At 53.4% G+C, this 15,384-nt stretch overlaps 1 protein-coding gene across 5 annotated transcripts in view; it reads left to right on the top strand.

The window, feature by feature from the left end:
* Positions 1-10,777: 10,777 nt before the first annotated feature.
* The window catches only part of LIN9 (lin-9 DREAM MuvB core complex component), a 61,813-nt gene continuing 57,206 nt past the window's right edge, over positions 10,778-15,384 (top strand). For 2 of the 5 annotated variants that reach the window (XM_042975917.1, XM_042975925.1), the window contains exon 1: positions 10,778-10,871. In XM_042975917.1, the coding sequence (XP_042831851.1) occupies positions 10,793-10,871 (79 nt within the window). In that variant the 5' untranslated portion in view covers positions 10,778-10,792. Of the gene's footprint in view, positions 10,872-11,590; positions 11,726-14,463; positions 14,488-15,384 lie in introns of those variants that run through there. The other 3 variants (XM_042975922.1, XM_042975926.1, XM_042975920.1) reach the window with 3 other exon arrangements.

Genomic DNA, 15,384 nt, shown 5'->3' with positions numbered 1-15,384 from the left:
AGCTGAAGTCGGGTGCTCAATCGACTGAGCCACCCAGGAGCCCCTTAGTATTATTTTTTAAAATGTTTATTTATTTTTTAGAGAGAGAGAGACATAGCAGGAGCGGGGGAGGGGCAGAGGGAGAGGGAGACCCAGAATCCGAAGAAGGCTCCAGGCTCCGAGCTGTCAGCACACAGTCCAACGTGGGGCTCGAACTCATGGGCTGCGAGATCATGACCTGAGCCGAAATTGGATGCTCAACCGACTGAGCCACTCAGGTGCCCCTATATTTTTAAATTAATCAACAAGCACCATGAAGAAGCTTTACTAGAAGAGAGACTTTGCAAAGCTTGTGCTCGTTCTGTTGACAGACTGGAGCCACTCCAGCCACTCTGGGACGAGGAACACAAGTTTACTGGCTGTGCGATCCTAGAAAGTTTCATAAACTCTTGGTACATTAGTAAAATGAGGGATAATAACAGCGCTGCTCTCGATGGGTTATACGAATTAAGCGAGAAAAGTGTAGGTAGCGTTAGCTAGTGACTAATGCGTAGCGGGTAATCTGTAAATGGTAACGGCTGGTGATTATATAAATGCAAAATAACCAGTTCCACAGGCGTGCAGATAGTCTAAGGCTTAAAATCAAATGGGCCAGAAAAGAAGGAAACAAAATAACCAACAACCACCAAATAACAACGAAATAACCAAAGCGAGCTACTAGTAACATTTTGGTACATTTCTTTCTGGTCTGCTTTTTTTTTTTTTTTTTTAATGTTTATTTTTTTATTTCGAGAGAGACAGAAAGAGCGCACGCATGCACGAGTAGGGGAGGAGCAGACAGAGGGACAGAGGATCTGAAGCGGGCTCCGTGCTGACAGCACAGAGCCCGCCGTGAGGCTCGAACTCATGAACCGTGAGATCATGGTCTGAGCCAAAGTTGGCTGCTCAACCAACTGAGCCACCCAGGCGCTCCAGTTAGCAGTTTTTATGTTTCTTTTTAATTTTTTTTAATGTGTATTTATTTTTGAGAGAGACAGACAGACAGACTGCAAGAGGGGAGGGGCAGAGAGAGAGGGAGACCCAGAATCCGCAGCCGGCCCCAGGCTCCGAGCTGTCGGCACGGAGCCCGACGCGGGGCTCGAAACCGCAAACCGTGAGATCACGACCTGAGCCGAAGTCGGGCGCTTACGCAGGCGCCCCTCTGGAAGGAATTCCTTAAAATCCACCCTTGATTCATTCTACAATATATTTGGAGGTCTGTCCACGTCCAGTCTCTCAGCTCTCTCTGTCGTCTAGCCCTTCAGTCCTGCAGAAACGCCCGTGTTGTTGGGGACTGAAGTGACCGTCTGCTCGGGCACTGTTCCTCTCCACCCAGTTCTGTGATCTGCAGGCCCGTGGGCACCGTCTGATTCACCTTTGCTCTCTCGGCTCCAAGCAAGTACCTGGCGTCGGGGCGGGACCCAGGACTTGCTGGCCGAATGCGTGACCGAGCGGGGATGCGGGTCTCAAAGACCAAGGAGATCATTTTTAACACCATTCGGCCAGCCTTGTTCTGAAGTGGACAGCTTCTCTCTTCTATTTTTGCTTGCGCACACACAGCAAAACTGACTCATGCCCAGATGATGCCATTCATTTCTACATGACCTTGGCTCATTTCCCCCAGAGGGACGTTTTGGGTGCTAGACAGGTGCACACTAGGGATCAGATGGCCTGGTTAGGCATCCTAGGCCAGCACTTACGGCCCATGCCCTTTCATACCTCTTTGCCTTATACCGGAGTCCACATCCCACCTGCAGGGCCTAGAGAAGCCCCCTTTTCAGTTTCGACTCCAGCATCACCCCCTCCGAAGCCTTTCCCGACCCTAACTACGCCCCCGACCCCACACGGTGGGCATTGCGTCCTGTGTTTGCACATTCCGTTTGCTCCTGTCCCGCTCACTGGATGGGAAGCTTCCAGCAGACATGGCCTTTTCTGTCCTCCGTGCCTTGTACTTAGGACGTGCGTCATAAATGTGCCTTGAATGAAAACGGGTGTGATCTGGGGCAAGTTACTCTCCTTTTCTGGGCCTCAACTCATCCAGCTACAAAGTGGTGATAATGACACGTGGGCTGTGAGTGTCCTCCCTGAAGATGTATTTTCGCTCATACAACATGAGGGCTTCTTTATGTCGTGCCCGCATCATCCAGATCCAAAAATCACTGTCTTCCCTTCAGCCGTATTTCCTGAGGGGATAAGCGCATCAGGCAATCAGTCACCCAGAACCGATGAGGCCACCCAGGAGTCCCGCACGTTGGGTGATACCATCAGGCGGTCACTTAGAGCACGTGAGACGCTCTAAGTATCTTACGTTTCTATTTCCCATTTCAATCCAGCCAAGTAGGTTGAATTATCACCATCATTTAATACAAGGAAATGAGGCCTAGAGAGGTAAAGTCACCTGTCCGAGGTGTGGGAGTCGGTTACACTGAGGGCCCTCAATGAACCGTGGGTCCCAGGATGTACTCCCCTCGTCCGGCATCTGAGCTGACCCGTGGCTCGCCTTAACGAAGAGGATGTGGGCAGAAGTGACGCTGGGCCAGTCCCAGCCTCCCGGTAGCTTCTGCTGTTGTGTTCTTGGAAGCACTGAGGCACCAGTAAGAAATCTGGCGCTTCTGGGGCGCCTGGGGGGGGGGGGGTCTCCGTTGGTTAAGCGTCAGACTTCGGCTCAGGTCATCATCTCACGGTTCGCGAGTTCGAGCCCCGCGTCGGGTTCTGTGCTGACAGCTCGGAGCCCGGAGCCTGCCTCGGATTCTGTGTCCGCCTCTCTCTCTCTGCCCCTCCCCGGCTCCCAGTCTGTCTCTCTCTTGTTCTCTCTCTCAAAAACAAACATTAAAAAAAGAATCTTTTTTTTCAAAGAAATCTGCCTCCTGCTGGAGAGGCCAGTGTGGAGACTACCAGGAGGGAGAGAGGCCCTGAGCCTGAGCCTGCCTGGAAAGAGGGTGGGGGTCTCATAATTTGATAATCGAATGTACTGCAACATGATTTTACTTAACTCTACTAGAAACATCGACCAGAGAGCCTCAGCTCTGAATTACAAGAAAACCCAGACGTAGGATCCTCATTCTACTAGATCAGTGAGCTGAGGACCACCCAGCGCCCCTGCTGATGTGACAGCAGGTGTATCTACCTGGGGGGCAGCGAATAACGGATACGGTCAGTGTTTACTCAGGAAGAACAGAATTATCCAAAAGCCAAGTGGAGACCTGACACATTCCGGGAAAAGTGACCTCAACAGAAACAAAGTCATGTTTACTAGAGTTGTCTTTTTTTGTTTTGCTCACTGATCGAGGGTGTCCTTGCACGCCGGGGACACATACGTGGCCTGAAGGGATAGTCCTTCTGGGTTAGAATCCAAAAGCCACTGGGTTGAGCTGTCCAGTCCTTCCGGTTTGGAAGCTGTGGTGACAAGAAACCCCTCCTTGGGTCGCTGTGGTCTCGTGGGCTCCCCTCGTGGATGTCCCCCGATTCCTGTAGAAAATTCTGGACAATGACAGTGTGTTCGTGTGTGTGGAGGGAGTAGGTCTCTCCACTTTCCCTCCCTGTGGGATAACCTATCATAACGTCTTCATAGTCTGTTACACGAGGTACCTGGTGGAAGAGATTGCGTTATTCCACGTTATTCCTTCGAGGAAGTGTTGTTTTTCCTTAGTCCGGGCTCCATGTCACAGACTGAGAAACAGAGACCTTCATAAGTCCCCTGGGGTCCGCTGAGCATAGTCGTTAGAAGTCGTGTCTCAGAAACACGGCAAACACCATGTGGTTCCTTCTGGGTACAATTTGGGGGAAGGGGACACAGGAGAGGGGGCAGGGGGCTGGTCTGCGTGCTGGGATGTGGGCCCGCTGTCTTACCTGTGTGGCCTCACGCAGAGCTCACTTCGGCCCTGGGAAATGGCTTTAATGATCCCTTCTCTGTTTTGTTTCATTTTGTTTGAACCAAACAACACTCGGGGTGCCTGAGGGGCTCTGTCGGTTGAGGGTCCGACTCTTGATTTCGGCTCAGGTCACGATCTTGCGGTTTGTGAGTTCGAGCCCCCTATCGGGCTCTCTGCTGTCAGCACAGAACCCGCTTTGGATCCTCTGTCCCTCTCTCTCTCGGCCCCTCCCCCACTTATTCTCAATCAAAAATAAATAAATAAATTTAATATAAACAAATATATGGAGTCATGTAATATGTGGTCTTTTGTGACTGCCTTCGTTCACTTAGCATGTTTTTAAGGTTCAGCTATGTTGTAGTACATATTAGTACTGAGTTTCTGAATAATATTCATTATATGGACATAGCTTTTAAAAATAGCTTTTATTATAAAATAAGAATTTCACTGTAGAAAAGTGATACAGATAAATCACCCATAATTCCACCATCCAGGGATAACCACCAGTGGATACCTGTTGTTCTAGATTTTAGTTTATGCATATATATTTGTAAATGGAATCACACTGCATGCACTGTTTCTGCAACACGGTTTTTTTTTTATTATTGTAAAGTGTGCATAATCTACACTTTACCATTGTAACCTTTTTTTAATTTGTTTTTAAAAAATGCTTATTTATTTACTTTTGAGAGACAGAGCATAAGCAAGGGGGACGGGGCAGAGAGAGAGAGAGAGAGAGAGAGAGAGAGAGAGAGGTGCACAGAATCTGAAACAGGCTCCAGGCTCTGAGCTGTGAGCACAGAGTCCGACATGGGGCTCAAGCCCACAAACTGTGAGATCGTGACCGGAGCCGAAGTTGGACACTTAACCGACTAAGCCACCCGACGAAGCCAGCCCCAAGATTTAATTTTTTTAATGTTTATGTATTTATTTGTGAGAGGGGGGAGGGGCGGGGGGGGAGAGAATCCCAAGCAGGCTCTGTGCCATCAGCACAGAGCCCGACATGGGGCTCTAACTCACGAACTGTGAGATCAAGACCTGAGCCGAAACCAAGAGCCGGACGCTTAATCGACTGAGCCACCCGGGCGCCCATAAAGATTTTAAGTAATCTCTATGCCGAACGTGGGGTTCGAACTCACAACCCCCGAGACCAAGAGTCGCACATTCCACGGACGGAGCCCCCTCTTGAACCACTTTTAGGTGCACGGCTCAGTGGCGTTCTGCACATTCACACTGCCCTGTGACCGTCACCACCGCCATCCACCTCCAGAACTTTCTCATCATTCCAAACTGACACTCAGTACCCGCTGCACGCCAACCCCGATTCCTCCCTCCCCCTGGCAACCACTGTTCTCCCTCCTGTCTCTGTGAACGTGTCGACTCTAGGTACTTCGTAGAAGGAAATCCTCCAATATTTGTCTTTTCGCAACCGGCTTATTTCACGCAGCATGATGTCTTCAAAGTTCATCCCCGTGGTAGCATACGTGAGAACTTCTCTGCTTGTGGAGATCGATATTCCATTTTGTGTCCACACCACGTTGTTTATCCACTCGCCATCGACGGACCGTTGGCTCGCTTCTGCCTCTGGACTACTGTCTTGACTACTGTGAACAGAGCCGCTACGAACACGGCGTACAAGTACCTCCGTTCTTTTGGGGGTACGCCCAGACGTGGAACTGCAGGATCATACGGAAATTGTGTGCGTAATCTTTTAAGGAACGACCACAGAGGCCGCCCCATTGTACATTCCCCTCCGCCGCGGACAGGAGTTCGAATTTCTCCACGACCTTGCCAGCACTTTTTATCTTTTTGGTCCTAGTCACCCTGGTGGGTGTGGAGGGGTATCTCATTGTGATTTTGACTCGCATTTCCCTAATGACTATGAAGTTGAGCATCTTTTCATGTGCTTATTGGTCTGTTATATCTCTTTTTGGATCCTTTGCCAGTTTGGAATTGGGTTGTCATTTTATTATCAAGCTGTAAGGCTTCTTTATACATAGTTTGGATGTACGATTTGCAATTATTACCTGCCACTCTGAGGATTGTCTTTTTGTATTCTTGATCCTGCCTTTTTTTAAGTTTTTATTTATTTATTGGGGGGGGAGAGAGGGGCAGAGAGAGAAGGCGAGAGACAGAATCCCAAGCAGGTTCTGCACTGTCAGAGCAGAGCCCAATGTGGGGCTCGATCCCAGGAATCACGAGACCATGACCTGAGCCGCAATCAAGAGTCGGACACTCAACTCACTGAGCCCCTCGGGTGCCCCGCGATAGTGCCCTCTGAAGCATACAAGTTTACACAGCAATCACTCAGTGTTTGATAAATGGGTGATGGGACTGGAAAGAACCAAACCCGGTATGTCTAAAATGTAGCTCTATTGATTTTTCTTGTCTTGTATTTTTACCCAGAGTTTTTGATGAGTTTAGTGTCCTTGTCCGAATGTTAGTTTTTCTGTTTCTAATGGAGGCAATGACAGCCTTGTGATGGGTGTGTTACCGTCACACCCCAGAGGGAGAAACCGAGGCAGGGAGAGAGTGGACCAGACTCCTGATTCCCTCACCTGGATGTTGTCCTTGAGCAACTTTCCAGCTTGTTGGGAAAACTGAGCAAGCTGATGACTACAAACTCTCTTTCATAAATATCCAATACAGAAGCTCACTGAAAATAATAGTTTAGTGCCTTGCTTGTGGTCACGCAGCTCATACGGGTAGATCTGGGACTGGGATACAGCTTCAGGCTTCAGAGTATGAGGAGACTCATTTATGGCTTTTGTTTAAAATGCAGATTATGGGGCGCCTGGGTGGCTCAGTCAGTTGAGCTTCCGACTTCGGCTCAGGTCATGATCCCACGGTCTATGAGTTGGAGCCCTGCGTCGGGCTCTGTGCTGACGGCTCGGAGCCTGGAGCCTGCTTCGGATTCTGGGTCTCCCTCTCTCTCTGAACCTCCCCCGTTCATGCTCTGTCTCTCTCTGTCTCAAAAATAAATAAACATTAAAAAAAATTTTTTTTAAATGCAGATTATCAGCTCTATATAGAAAACCTGAAAGACTCCACCAAAAAACTTCTGGAACTGATAAATGAATTGAGTAAAATCGCAGGATACAAAATCAATGTGCAGAAATCGGTTGCATTTCTATACACCAATAATGAAGCAGCAGGAAGAGAAAATAAGGAAACAATCCCACTTACAACTGTACCAAAAAGAATAAGATACCTAGGAATAAACCTAACCAAAGAGGGGAAAGACCTGTACTCTGAAAACTAAAATACGGATATGTCTCGGGGCGCCTGGGGGGCTCAGTCGGTTGAGCGTCCGACTTCCGCTCAGGTCCTGATCTCACGGCTCGTGAGTTCGAGCCCCACGTTGGGGGGGCTCTGCCCCTAACCCACTCGCATTCTGTCTCTGTCTCTCTCAAAAGTAAATACACATTAAAAAATTTTTTTTAAATAAATAAAATACGGATATGTCTTTATTGAAAACACAAAGAAATAGACTCTCCATGCTCATGGAAGAACAAATATTGTTTTTAAAAATTTTTTTTTCAACGTTTTTTATTTATTTTTGGGACAGAGAGAGACAGAGCATGAATGGGGGAGGGGCAGAGAGAGAGAGGGAGACACAGAATTGGAAACAGGCTCCAGGCGCCGAGCCATCAGCCCGGAGCCTGACGCGGGGCTCGAACTCACGGACCGCGAGATCGTGACCTGGCTGAAGTCGGACGCTTAACCGACTGCGCCACCCAGGCGCCCCAAATATTGTTAAAATGTCTATATGTCCCAAAGCAATCTACACATTTCATGCTATCACCAAAATACCAGCAGCATTTTTCACAGAGCTAGAACTAACAATCCTGAACCTTGTATGGAACCACAAAGGCCAAAGTAATGTAGGAAAAGAAAAGCAAAGCTGGAGGCATCACGATTTTGGACTTCGAGCTGTGTTACAAAGCTGTAGTCATTGAAACTGTATGGTACCGACACAAAAACAGACACATGGAACAGGACAGAAAACCCAGAAGTAGACCCACAACTATATGGTCAACTAATCTTCGACACAGCAGAAAAGAATATTCAGTGGGAAAAAGACCGACTCTTCAGCAAATGGTTCTGGGAAAACTGGACAGCGACACGCAGAAGAATGGATCTGGACCAGTTTCTTACCCCACATACAAAAATAAATTCACAATGGACTGAAGACCTAAATGTGAGACCCGAAACCATAACATCCTATCAGAGAACACAGGCAGTAATGTCTCTGACATCGGCTGTAGCAACGTTTTTCTTTTTTTTTTTAATTTTTTTTTTAACGTTTATTTATTTTTGAGACAGAGAGAGACAGAGCATGAACGGGGGAGGGTCACAGAGAGAGGGAGACACAGAATCTGAAACAGGCTCCAGGCTCTGAGCTGTCAGCACAGAGCCCGACGCGGGGCTCGAACCCACCGACCGCGAGATCGTGACCTGAGCCGAAGTCAGACGCTTAACCGACCAAGCCACCCAGGTGCCCCTGTAGCAACGTTTTTCTAGATGTTTCCTGAAGCAACAGAAAAGCAAAAATAAGCTATGGGACTACGTCAAAATAAAGAGCTTCTGCACAGCGAAGGAAACAACAAAACTGAAAGGCAGCCTAGGGAATGGGAGAGGATATTTGCAAATGACATACGAGATAAAGTATATTCACATACACACACCATGGAACATTATTCAGCCATAAATAAAGAATGAAGACTTACCATTTGCGATAACGTGGATGGAGCTAGAGTGTATTATGCTGAACAAGTCAGAGAAAAAAAAAATACCATATGCTTTCGCTCATTTGTGCAATTTAAGAAACAAAACAAACAGGAAAAGAGACAAACCAAGAAATAGACTCTTAACTACGGAGAACATACTACTGGTCACCAGAGGGGAGGTGGTGGGGGATGGGGGAGATAGGACATGGGGATTAAGGAGGGCACTTGTTGTGATGAGCACTGGGTGATGCGGTACGTCTGAAACTATGTAACACTGTATGTTCGCTATACTGGAATTTTAAAAAATGATAGTAAAAAAGTTTGAAAAACAAGAACTGGGGCGCCTGGGGGGCTCAGTCGGTTAAGCGTCGGACTTTGGCTCAGGTCCCGATCTCCAGGCTCGCGAGTTCGAGCCCCCTGTCGGGTTCTGTCCTGACAACCTAGAGCCTGCTTCGGATTCTGTGTCTCTGTCTCTCTCTGCCCCTTCCCCACTCTCGCGCTCCCTCTCAAAAATAAATTTAAAAATAAACATTAAAAAAATTAAAAAACAAAAACCAAACTGCAGATTATCAGAGGCAGGGCCTCAAATTACTTAAACAGCAGCCTTGCTTTGGTCCAATGATACTTTGACCACAGGTTTACTTTCCCAAAGGTGGTTTCCCTCACTCCTCTACCTGCCTGCTCTTCCCTTCCCAGATCTGACCTCTTAAACTCCTCTCCACACCGACGCGACTTTGACAATAGGGATGCACGCCTTTCGACTTCTTAGAGGGCCCATCAGAACGTGTCTAAGAAGGCACAGGAGGGGTTAAATCAGTGACCTAAGGATTATTTTCTAAAACTGAATTTTTCACCCTGTCTGCTCACACTCTGCCCCCTTCCTCCCCCCCTGCAAGCCGGCAACACCCGGTTTCCAAGGCACAGGCTGGTGGTGATACTCAAGCAAAGTGGCAGCGACAGCTAACATTGGAGTCAAAATGTGTCACCAACTACGAGAATGCCTTTATCTACCAGCTCATTTAACCCGCAAAGCAACCTTGTTATTATCTGCACTTGTCAGGGGCGAGTGTGACTGCACAGAGATTTAAGGTAAGAAACAAACCAGCCGGGGATTATACAACTAGCAGCCGGAACCCCAAGCAGGGTTTCAGGGCTCCGGAGCCCATCCTCTGAACCTCTAGCGGGACTCGTGCAGGCAGGCATCTCTCCCCTCTTTGGCCGGCCTGCCCCACGGAGCGTTTCACCACCACCACCGCCCCCCCCTCCCCCCCCCCCCCGCCCCAACGAGACTGGACTGGTTTCCAAGACTGTCACCTTGTCACAGGGCCATCCATCGCCCCCATTTTTGTTCTTCAACACAAATGCAAGCATGTCACCCCTATCTTTGCCAAGCCGGCTCCCCCATTGCCCCAGCGCAAGTCCGAGGGCTTCCTCGGCCCGGCCTCCGAGCACTGATCCGGCCTCACCTGTCTACCACGCCTCCGCTTCTAGTTCCTGGAAGTCACCCGTGTCGTCTTTCCATTACCCCTTCTGCCCACCCCTCCCCCACCCCCACGACCCCCGGAGGGAAAGGCTCGGGGCTCGTTAGCATCTGTTAAATGCGCTGTGCACCGGCCACGGTGGCGTATCGCTGGACCGTGAAACGTGTCCCCCAGCGGGACGGGCTCTCATCGGTGTCCCGGGCACACTCCCGGGCAGGGACCCCGCCACCCTGCCGCGTCGCCGCCGCCGCCGCCGCCGCCGCCTCGGGTCGCCGGGCCGGCGATGCCCTCCGCGCTCGCCGCGCGGTGTCGCGGCGAGCAGAGCAGCCGCCCTGCGGCGGCGGCGGCGGCGGCCCGAGCGCCCAACGTGGCCACCCGGCCGGGGCTGTCCCGCGGGTCCCCGCCGCCACCCCGCGGGCCCCTCGGGCCCGCCTGCCCCGCCGCGCCCCCCTCCGTCCGCAGCAGCGCCCGCGGCGGGGGCCCCGGGAGGGCCGGGCGGGACGCGGCCGCTTCCCCGCGCGCCCCGGCGCCGGGCCGGGCCGCGGCCGCCTCCCCCGCCTCCCGCCCCCCCCTCCTCCCCAGGCCCGCGCCCGCTCGGCCGCACCCCTCCCCGGCCCGCCTCAGCCGGCCGCGCCGCGGGCAGCGAGCGCCGCATTCGAACCTCCCTCGCAAAGACAGTCTCCGCCCCACAATGCACCGCGGCGGGCAGCCTTTGAAAAAGCGGCGCGGCTCGTTCAAGATGGCGGAGCTCGACCAGTTGCCTGACGAGAGTGAGTAGCGCCTCCGAGCGCGCCCCTGCCTCCCGCCGGCCGCCCGCCCCCCCCGCCCCGGGCCGCGCCGGCCGGGGCGGGCGGCCGTGCCCTCCGCCGGGCAGGCGGGGCCGGCCGCCGGCCCCGGCGCGCTCCCCCAGGGCTCCCGCCGCCGTGTTGCCGCCGCGTCGCCGCCTTTGTTATGGTGCCTGTGTGTGTGGGTTTCTGGGGTGGTGTGAGCGCCGGGGCCGGAAACCGAAAGCCCGCGGGCGGCGGCGCGCGCCGGCCGGGGCGGGGGGTGGGGGCGGGGGCCGCCGCCCCCGGGCCGCACGCGGGCCCCGGGCCGGGTGGGGGAGGAGCGGCCCCGGGCCGCGGGGGGCCGTCCTCGCCGCCCGCCCCGCTCGCCCGGCGGGGTTATGTAACTCGCCCGGCCGCGGCCGCGAGGGCCCGGGGCCGGGGAGGGGGCCGCCCCGGCCGGGCCGGGCGTCCTGTCGCGGCTCCTGCCTCTGCGGGCGCCGGGGATCCCCCCACCCCCCCCCCCGCTGTCCGCTCCCCCCCCCTCCCCCCGCCTCCTCCTCCGGCGTGTCCACCCCTGGAAGTGTTTCCGTGTCACAGCGCTGGCCCCTTCCCCCGGGACCACAGGTGGCCGTGGACCTTCCCGGGGGCGGGGGGGGCGGGGAGGACCCGGGCCGCCCCCACCCCGCACACTTCCCCGTGCGCGCGCGTGCCCTCCTCCACGGCCGAGAGCATCGCGGCGCGCACCGCCCGTGCCCTTCCTGGCTCGCCTCCCTCCGCCCCCGTGACCCGGGTGGTGCTCGCCCGCGGCCAGCGCCGGAGGGCGCCAGGCCCCTGCTCGGGGCCCCGTGGGACGCGAGGTGGGAATCCGCAGCGCCGTCGTCTGAAGTCCGGGGGGGGGGGGGGGAGGCGGACGCCCGAGTTGGTCGCAGAAGGGCCCCCGCTCCCCGTCCGGTGCGTGCGTGCCCGCCCGTCGGTCGCGAGGGTCCCGGCGGAACGGAAGCGGGTCCCCGTCGCCGTGCGCTCCCGCCGGGCGCGCGGGACACGTGGACGCTTGTCCCAGGAGGCCGGCGCGCAGCCTCCTCCGTGCCCTTCGTGGGGGTCGCGGCCTCCGACCGCGTCGCGGAGTTAGGAAAGTTCGAGTTGCCCAACTGGCGGAAAGTTGTGTGGGCAGAGTCGGAGTCGTGGGTTTGTTGTGGGCCCAGAACCGAGTGCCCCGCGGGATCGTCGGGGTGCTGGCCCCCGCCACGGGGGGCCGGGGAGCCCTCACGTGGGGCTGGAGTGACTGGGGAGCGGGGTTTTCAATGTTAACGTTTGCTAGTTGCAGCAGGTGGTCAGGTGTGGCTGCCCCCTCCCCCCCCCCCCCCCCTGCATTGGACGTGGCGCAAGGGTAGACCTGCCCTGAGCGTTGTTTCCGGTTTGGAGAGGACAGGGATTGTGGCGACCGACGTCTCCAGGTGAGGGTGGGCCTGCACGCCACGTGCCGGCCACCCGGGAGTCCTTGCTCTCTTGGGGACAGGGTTGGTCAGCGCGTGTCAGGAGTCACCACCACTGGACCTGTGATTTTGAAGGCCGGTCCTTCGGTTGACATGAGATGAGGGGTGTTTGAAGCGGCTTTCTTGTAATTGTCATTTGGAATATTTGCTCATCACCGTTAAGTATTTATTGAGGACCTACTAGGATTCTCGGTAGAGACTTGGGGGCCGTAGGTACCAGGATTCAAACACCAGCGACGCTCTCAGACTGTGTCACCATCGTTGGTGTCACGTTGTGACCTCTCCGGGTCGCAGGGGTGCACACAGGCCGTGCACCTGTGTGTGTGCAGGGACGTCTTGTTTAGCGAGACCACAACTTGCTGCAAGCAGGGACTGCCGCCCTCGTTGGTCACACGCGGTGCCTCGTGTCAGGTGGATGTGAACACTTGATTTATGTTGAATTGACGCGCTACTAACGAACCTGGAGAAGATTCGTGGGAAGTGATTTTCAGTTTGATGCTGGAAGTAGCAGGTTTCTTTGCCAATTTGAGTCGAAGGGACTGGCCAATGCATTAGCCAGGAGCCAGTGTAACGTTACCAATAATGAAAGCTGCCATACGAGTACTTGCTGTGACCCAGATGCTCCTTAAGTGCTTTTTGGTTGACGGAAGTCCTCTCGCCAGTTCCTGTGTACGAGGAAACCCAGGCCTCTCCTTGCAGCCGCTGCATATCTCACATCTGCTGTCGGATGTGAAATCCTCAACTTCAGGGGTTCAGGACCGACCTCATAGTCCCCCCCCCCCCCCCAGGACGAAGTCCTCCCAGTAGTTCCTGCCTTTAATGAACAGCTCCCCCCAGCGCTCATGAAAACTTGGGCACTTGTGTCTTCCACCTCCCGTGACAAGGACCTGACCACGTCTTGTAACTTTCACCTTCTCCCCATCACCTGACACGCCCGTGCACCAATCCCTTCGGCCTCCCGGCCTCCCATTAACCCACTGCCCGCCCCTACCCTGCAACCTCCAAGGGGTCAGAGCAGTCCTTCTAGAGGGCATGTGTCATCCTGCTGCTGGGGACACTATCACAGCCAAGGGGGCCTTTGGACTCTGGCCACGCCCACCTCTCCAGCTTTGTTTGGTACCACTCTTCTTCTCCTACTGTCCCTTTTTTTTTTTTTTTTAAGTTTATTTATTTTGAGAAAGAGAACGAATGGGAGAGGGGCAGAGAGAGAGAATCCCAAGCAGGCTCTGAACTGCCAGCTCGGAGCCCGGCTCAGGGCTTGAACCCACGAACTGTGAGATCATGACCTGAGCCAAAATCAGGAGTCGGATGTTTAACCGACTGAGTCACCCAGGAGCCCCTCATCCTGTCCCTTTGAGCCAAATTTGACCTTTTTCAGTCCCTGTACTCACCAGGCTTTCTTTTTTTTGCAAGGCCTTTGCACACGCTCTTCTCACCATCTGGAATGTTCTTCCTTTCCCTCGCTTGCAGTTGATGTCTGTTTATCCTTTACATCCTTTACCCCCAAGCTTCTTTAGAAAGTTATTTTCCATCCTCCCGGACAAGGTGACACCTTCTTATGAAACCTTTTTATTCGGTCTTGTAACTTCTTGCTGGCAGTGGTCACAGCTGTGGCTTTGCGTCTGTCCATGAGATTGGTTGGAAGCCCCCTGGAGAAGGCACCGGCTCTGGTTTTCTTCCTGCTTGCCTTTCCTGTTCATGCCTGACACCTGCCTTACTTCTCTGACCCTTTCCCATGACCTGCTCCCTGAGCACAATGGCCTTTGCCCTGCTGCTCCTTGAATGCTCTAAACGCTCTATCTCAGGGTTTTTGTACCTGGTATTTCTTCTGCCCAGACCCAGTGCTTTGACCTCCTGCTCCCTCAAGACTAGTCCTTTTTAGATGTTACCTCCTCAGAGAAGACTTCCCTCAGCACCCTATGTGAAGTACCCCCCCCCCCCCGCCACACACACGGTGAGATCACTTCGTTTGTTTCCTTTATGACAACTGCACGTATCATTATCATTTCCTGTACTTGCTTATTGTGTGTCTCTTCCCACTAGACTGTAAGCGTGCTGAGAGCAGAGGCTCTGTCTCTTCCGGCAGCTGATCCCAGCCCCTGGAATGGTGCTGCAGGAGGCATTCGGTGAATACTTTGTTGAATGAACGAACGAACGAACATATTCAGCACATATACACACGTACAGCCCGTGTCCTAACTTCTGTGCACCAGCCTGTAAAATCCATGTGCTTAGCCTAGAAGTTTTTTTTTTTCTAATTGATCAAAGTAATACTAATGATAAGCACGATATAAAAATTAGCCATGTGCTATGGGCACTGTTCTCTGAGCACTTTCACATACGGTAACTCGTTTAATCCCTGTTTCACAAATGAAGAATCAGCAGCACAGAGAAATTAAGTAAATTGCTTAAGGTAACACAGCAAAAAAGTGGCAGAACCAAGATTCAAATATAGCTAGTCTCGATGTGTGCCCTTAACCATTATGCTATGTGGCCCCTCGAAAAAGAAAAAAAAGGCTAAAAGGGGTAGGTCAGAATCCCTAGGACAGAGTCTTACCTTCACGGAGCAGGAATGGATACCCTTGAGGCTCGCACCTCTTCCTTCAGATCTCTGCTCAGATATCACCTAACAGAGCAGCTAACTGATCACGAGCACCTCATGGAAACAGTCTTCCCGCTCCCACCCCCTGCCCACGTTCCTGATATCCTGCCCCCCCCCCCACCGTCCCCGCCCAGTGCTTATCACCACTCCATGTATCTGTTCATCTCCCCTCCTTAGAATGTGAAGTGCATGACAGTGGGGCCTTTGGCTCTTCTGCGTTGCTGTTGAAGCCCCCGTGCCTGGAGCAGGGACCGGGGGTGCAGTCAGCACTCTGCGTATTCGCCGGGGGAGTGAATGCTCACTGCTCTTTCCAAAACCAACCAGATTCTCTTGGCAGCCAGGTGGATACGTGCCCTGTCCGCCAGCTGCTTCCCCGTCATGTTGTGCTGCGTGAGGCTTTTTAGCTAGACTTTATGGCCTT

Source organism: Panthera tigris, chromosome F3, assembly GCF_018350195.1.
Source record: "Panthera tigris isolate Pti1 chromosome F3, P.tigris_Pti1_mat1.1, whole genome shotgun sequence".
In the NCBI taxonomy this organism is placed as follows: Eukaryota; Metazoa; Chordata; class Mammalia; order Carnivora; family Felidae; genus Panthera; species Panthera tigris.
The sequence above is the reverse complement of the archived record's forward strand: the minus strand, read 5'-3'. Positions and strand labels throughout refer to the sequence as shown.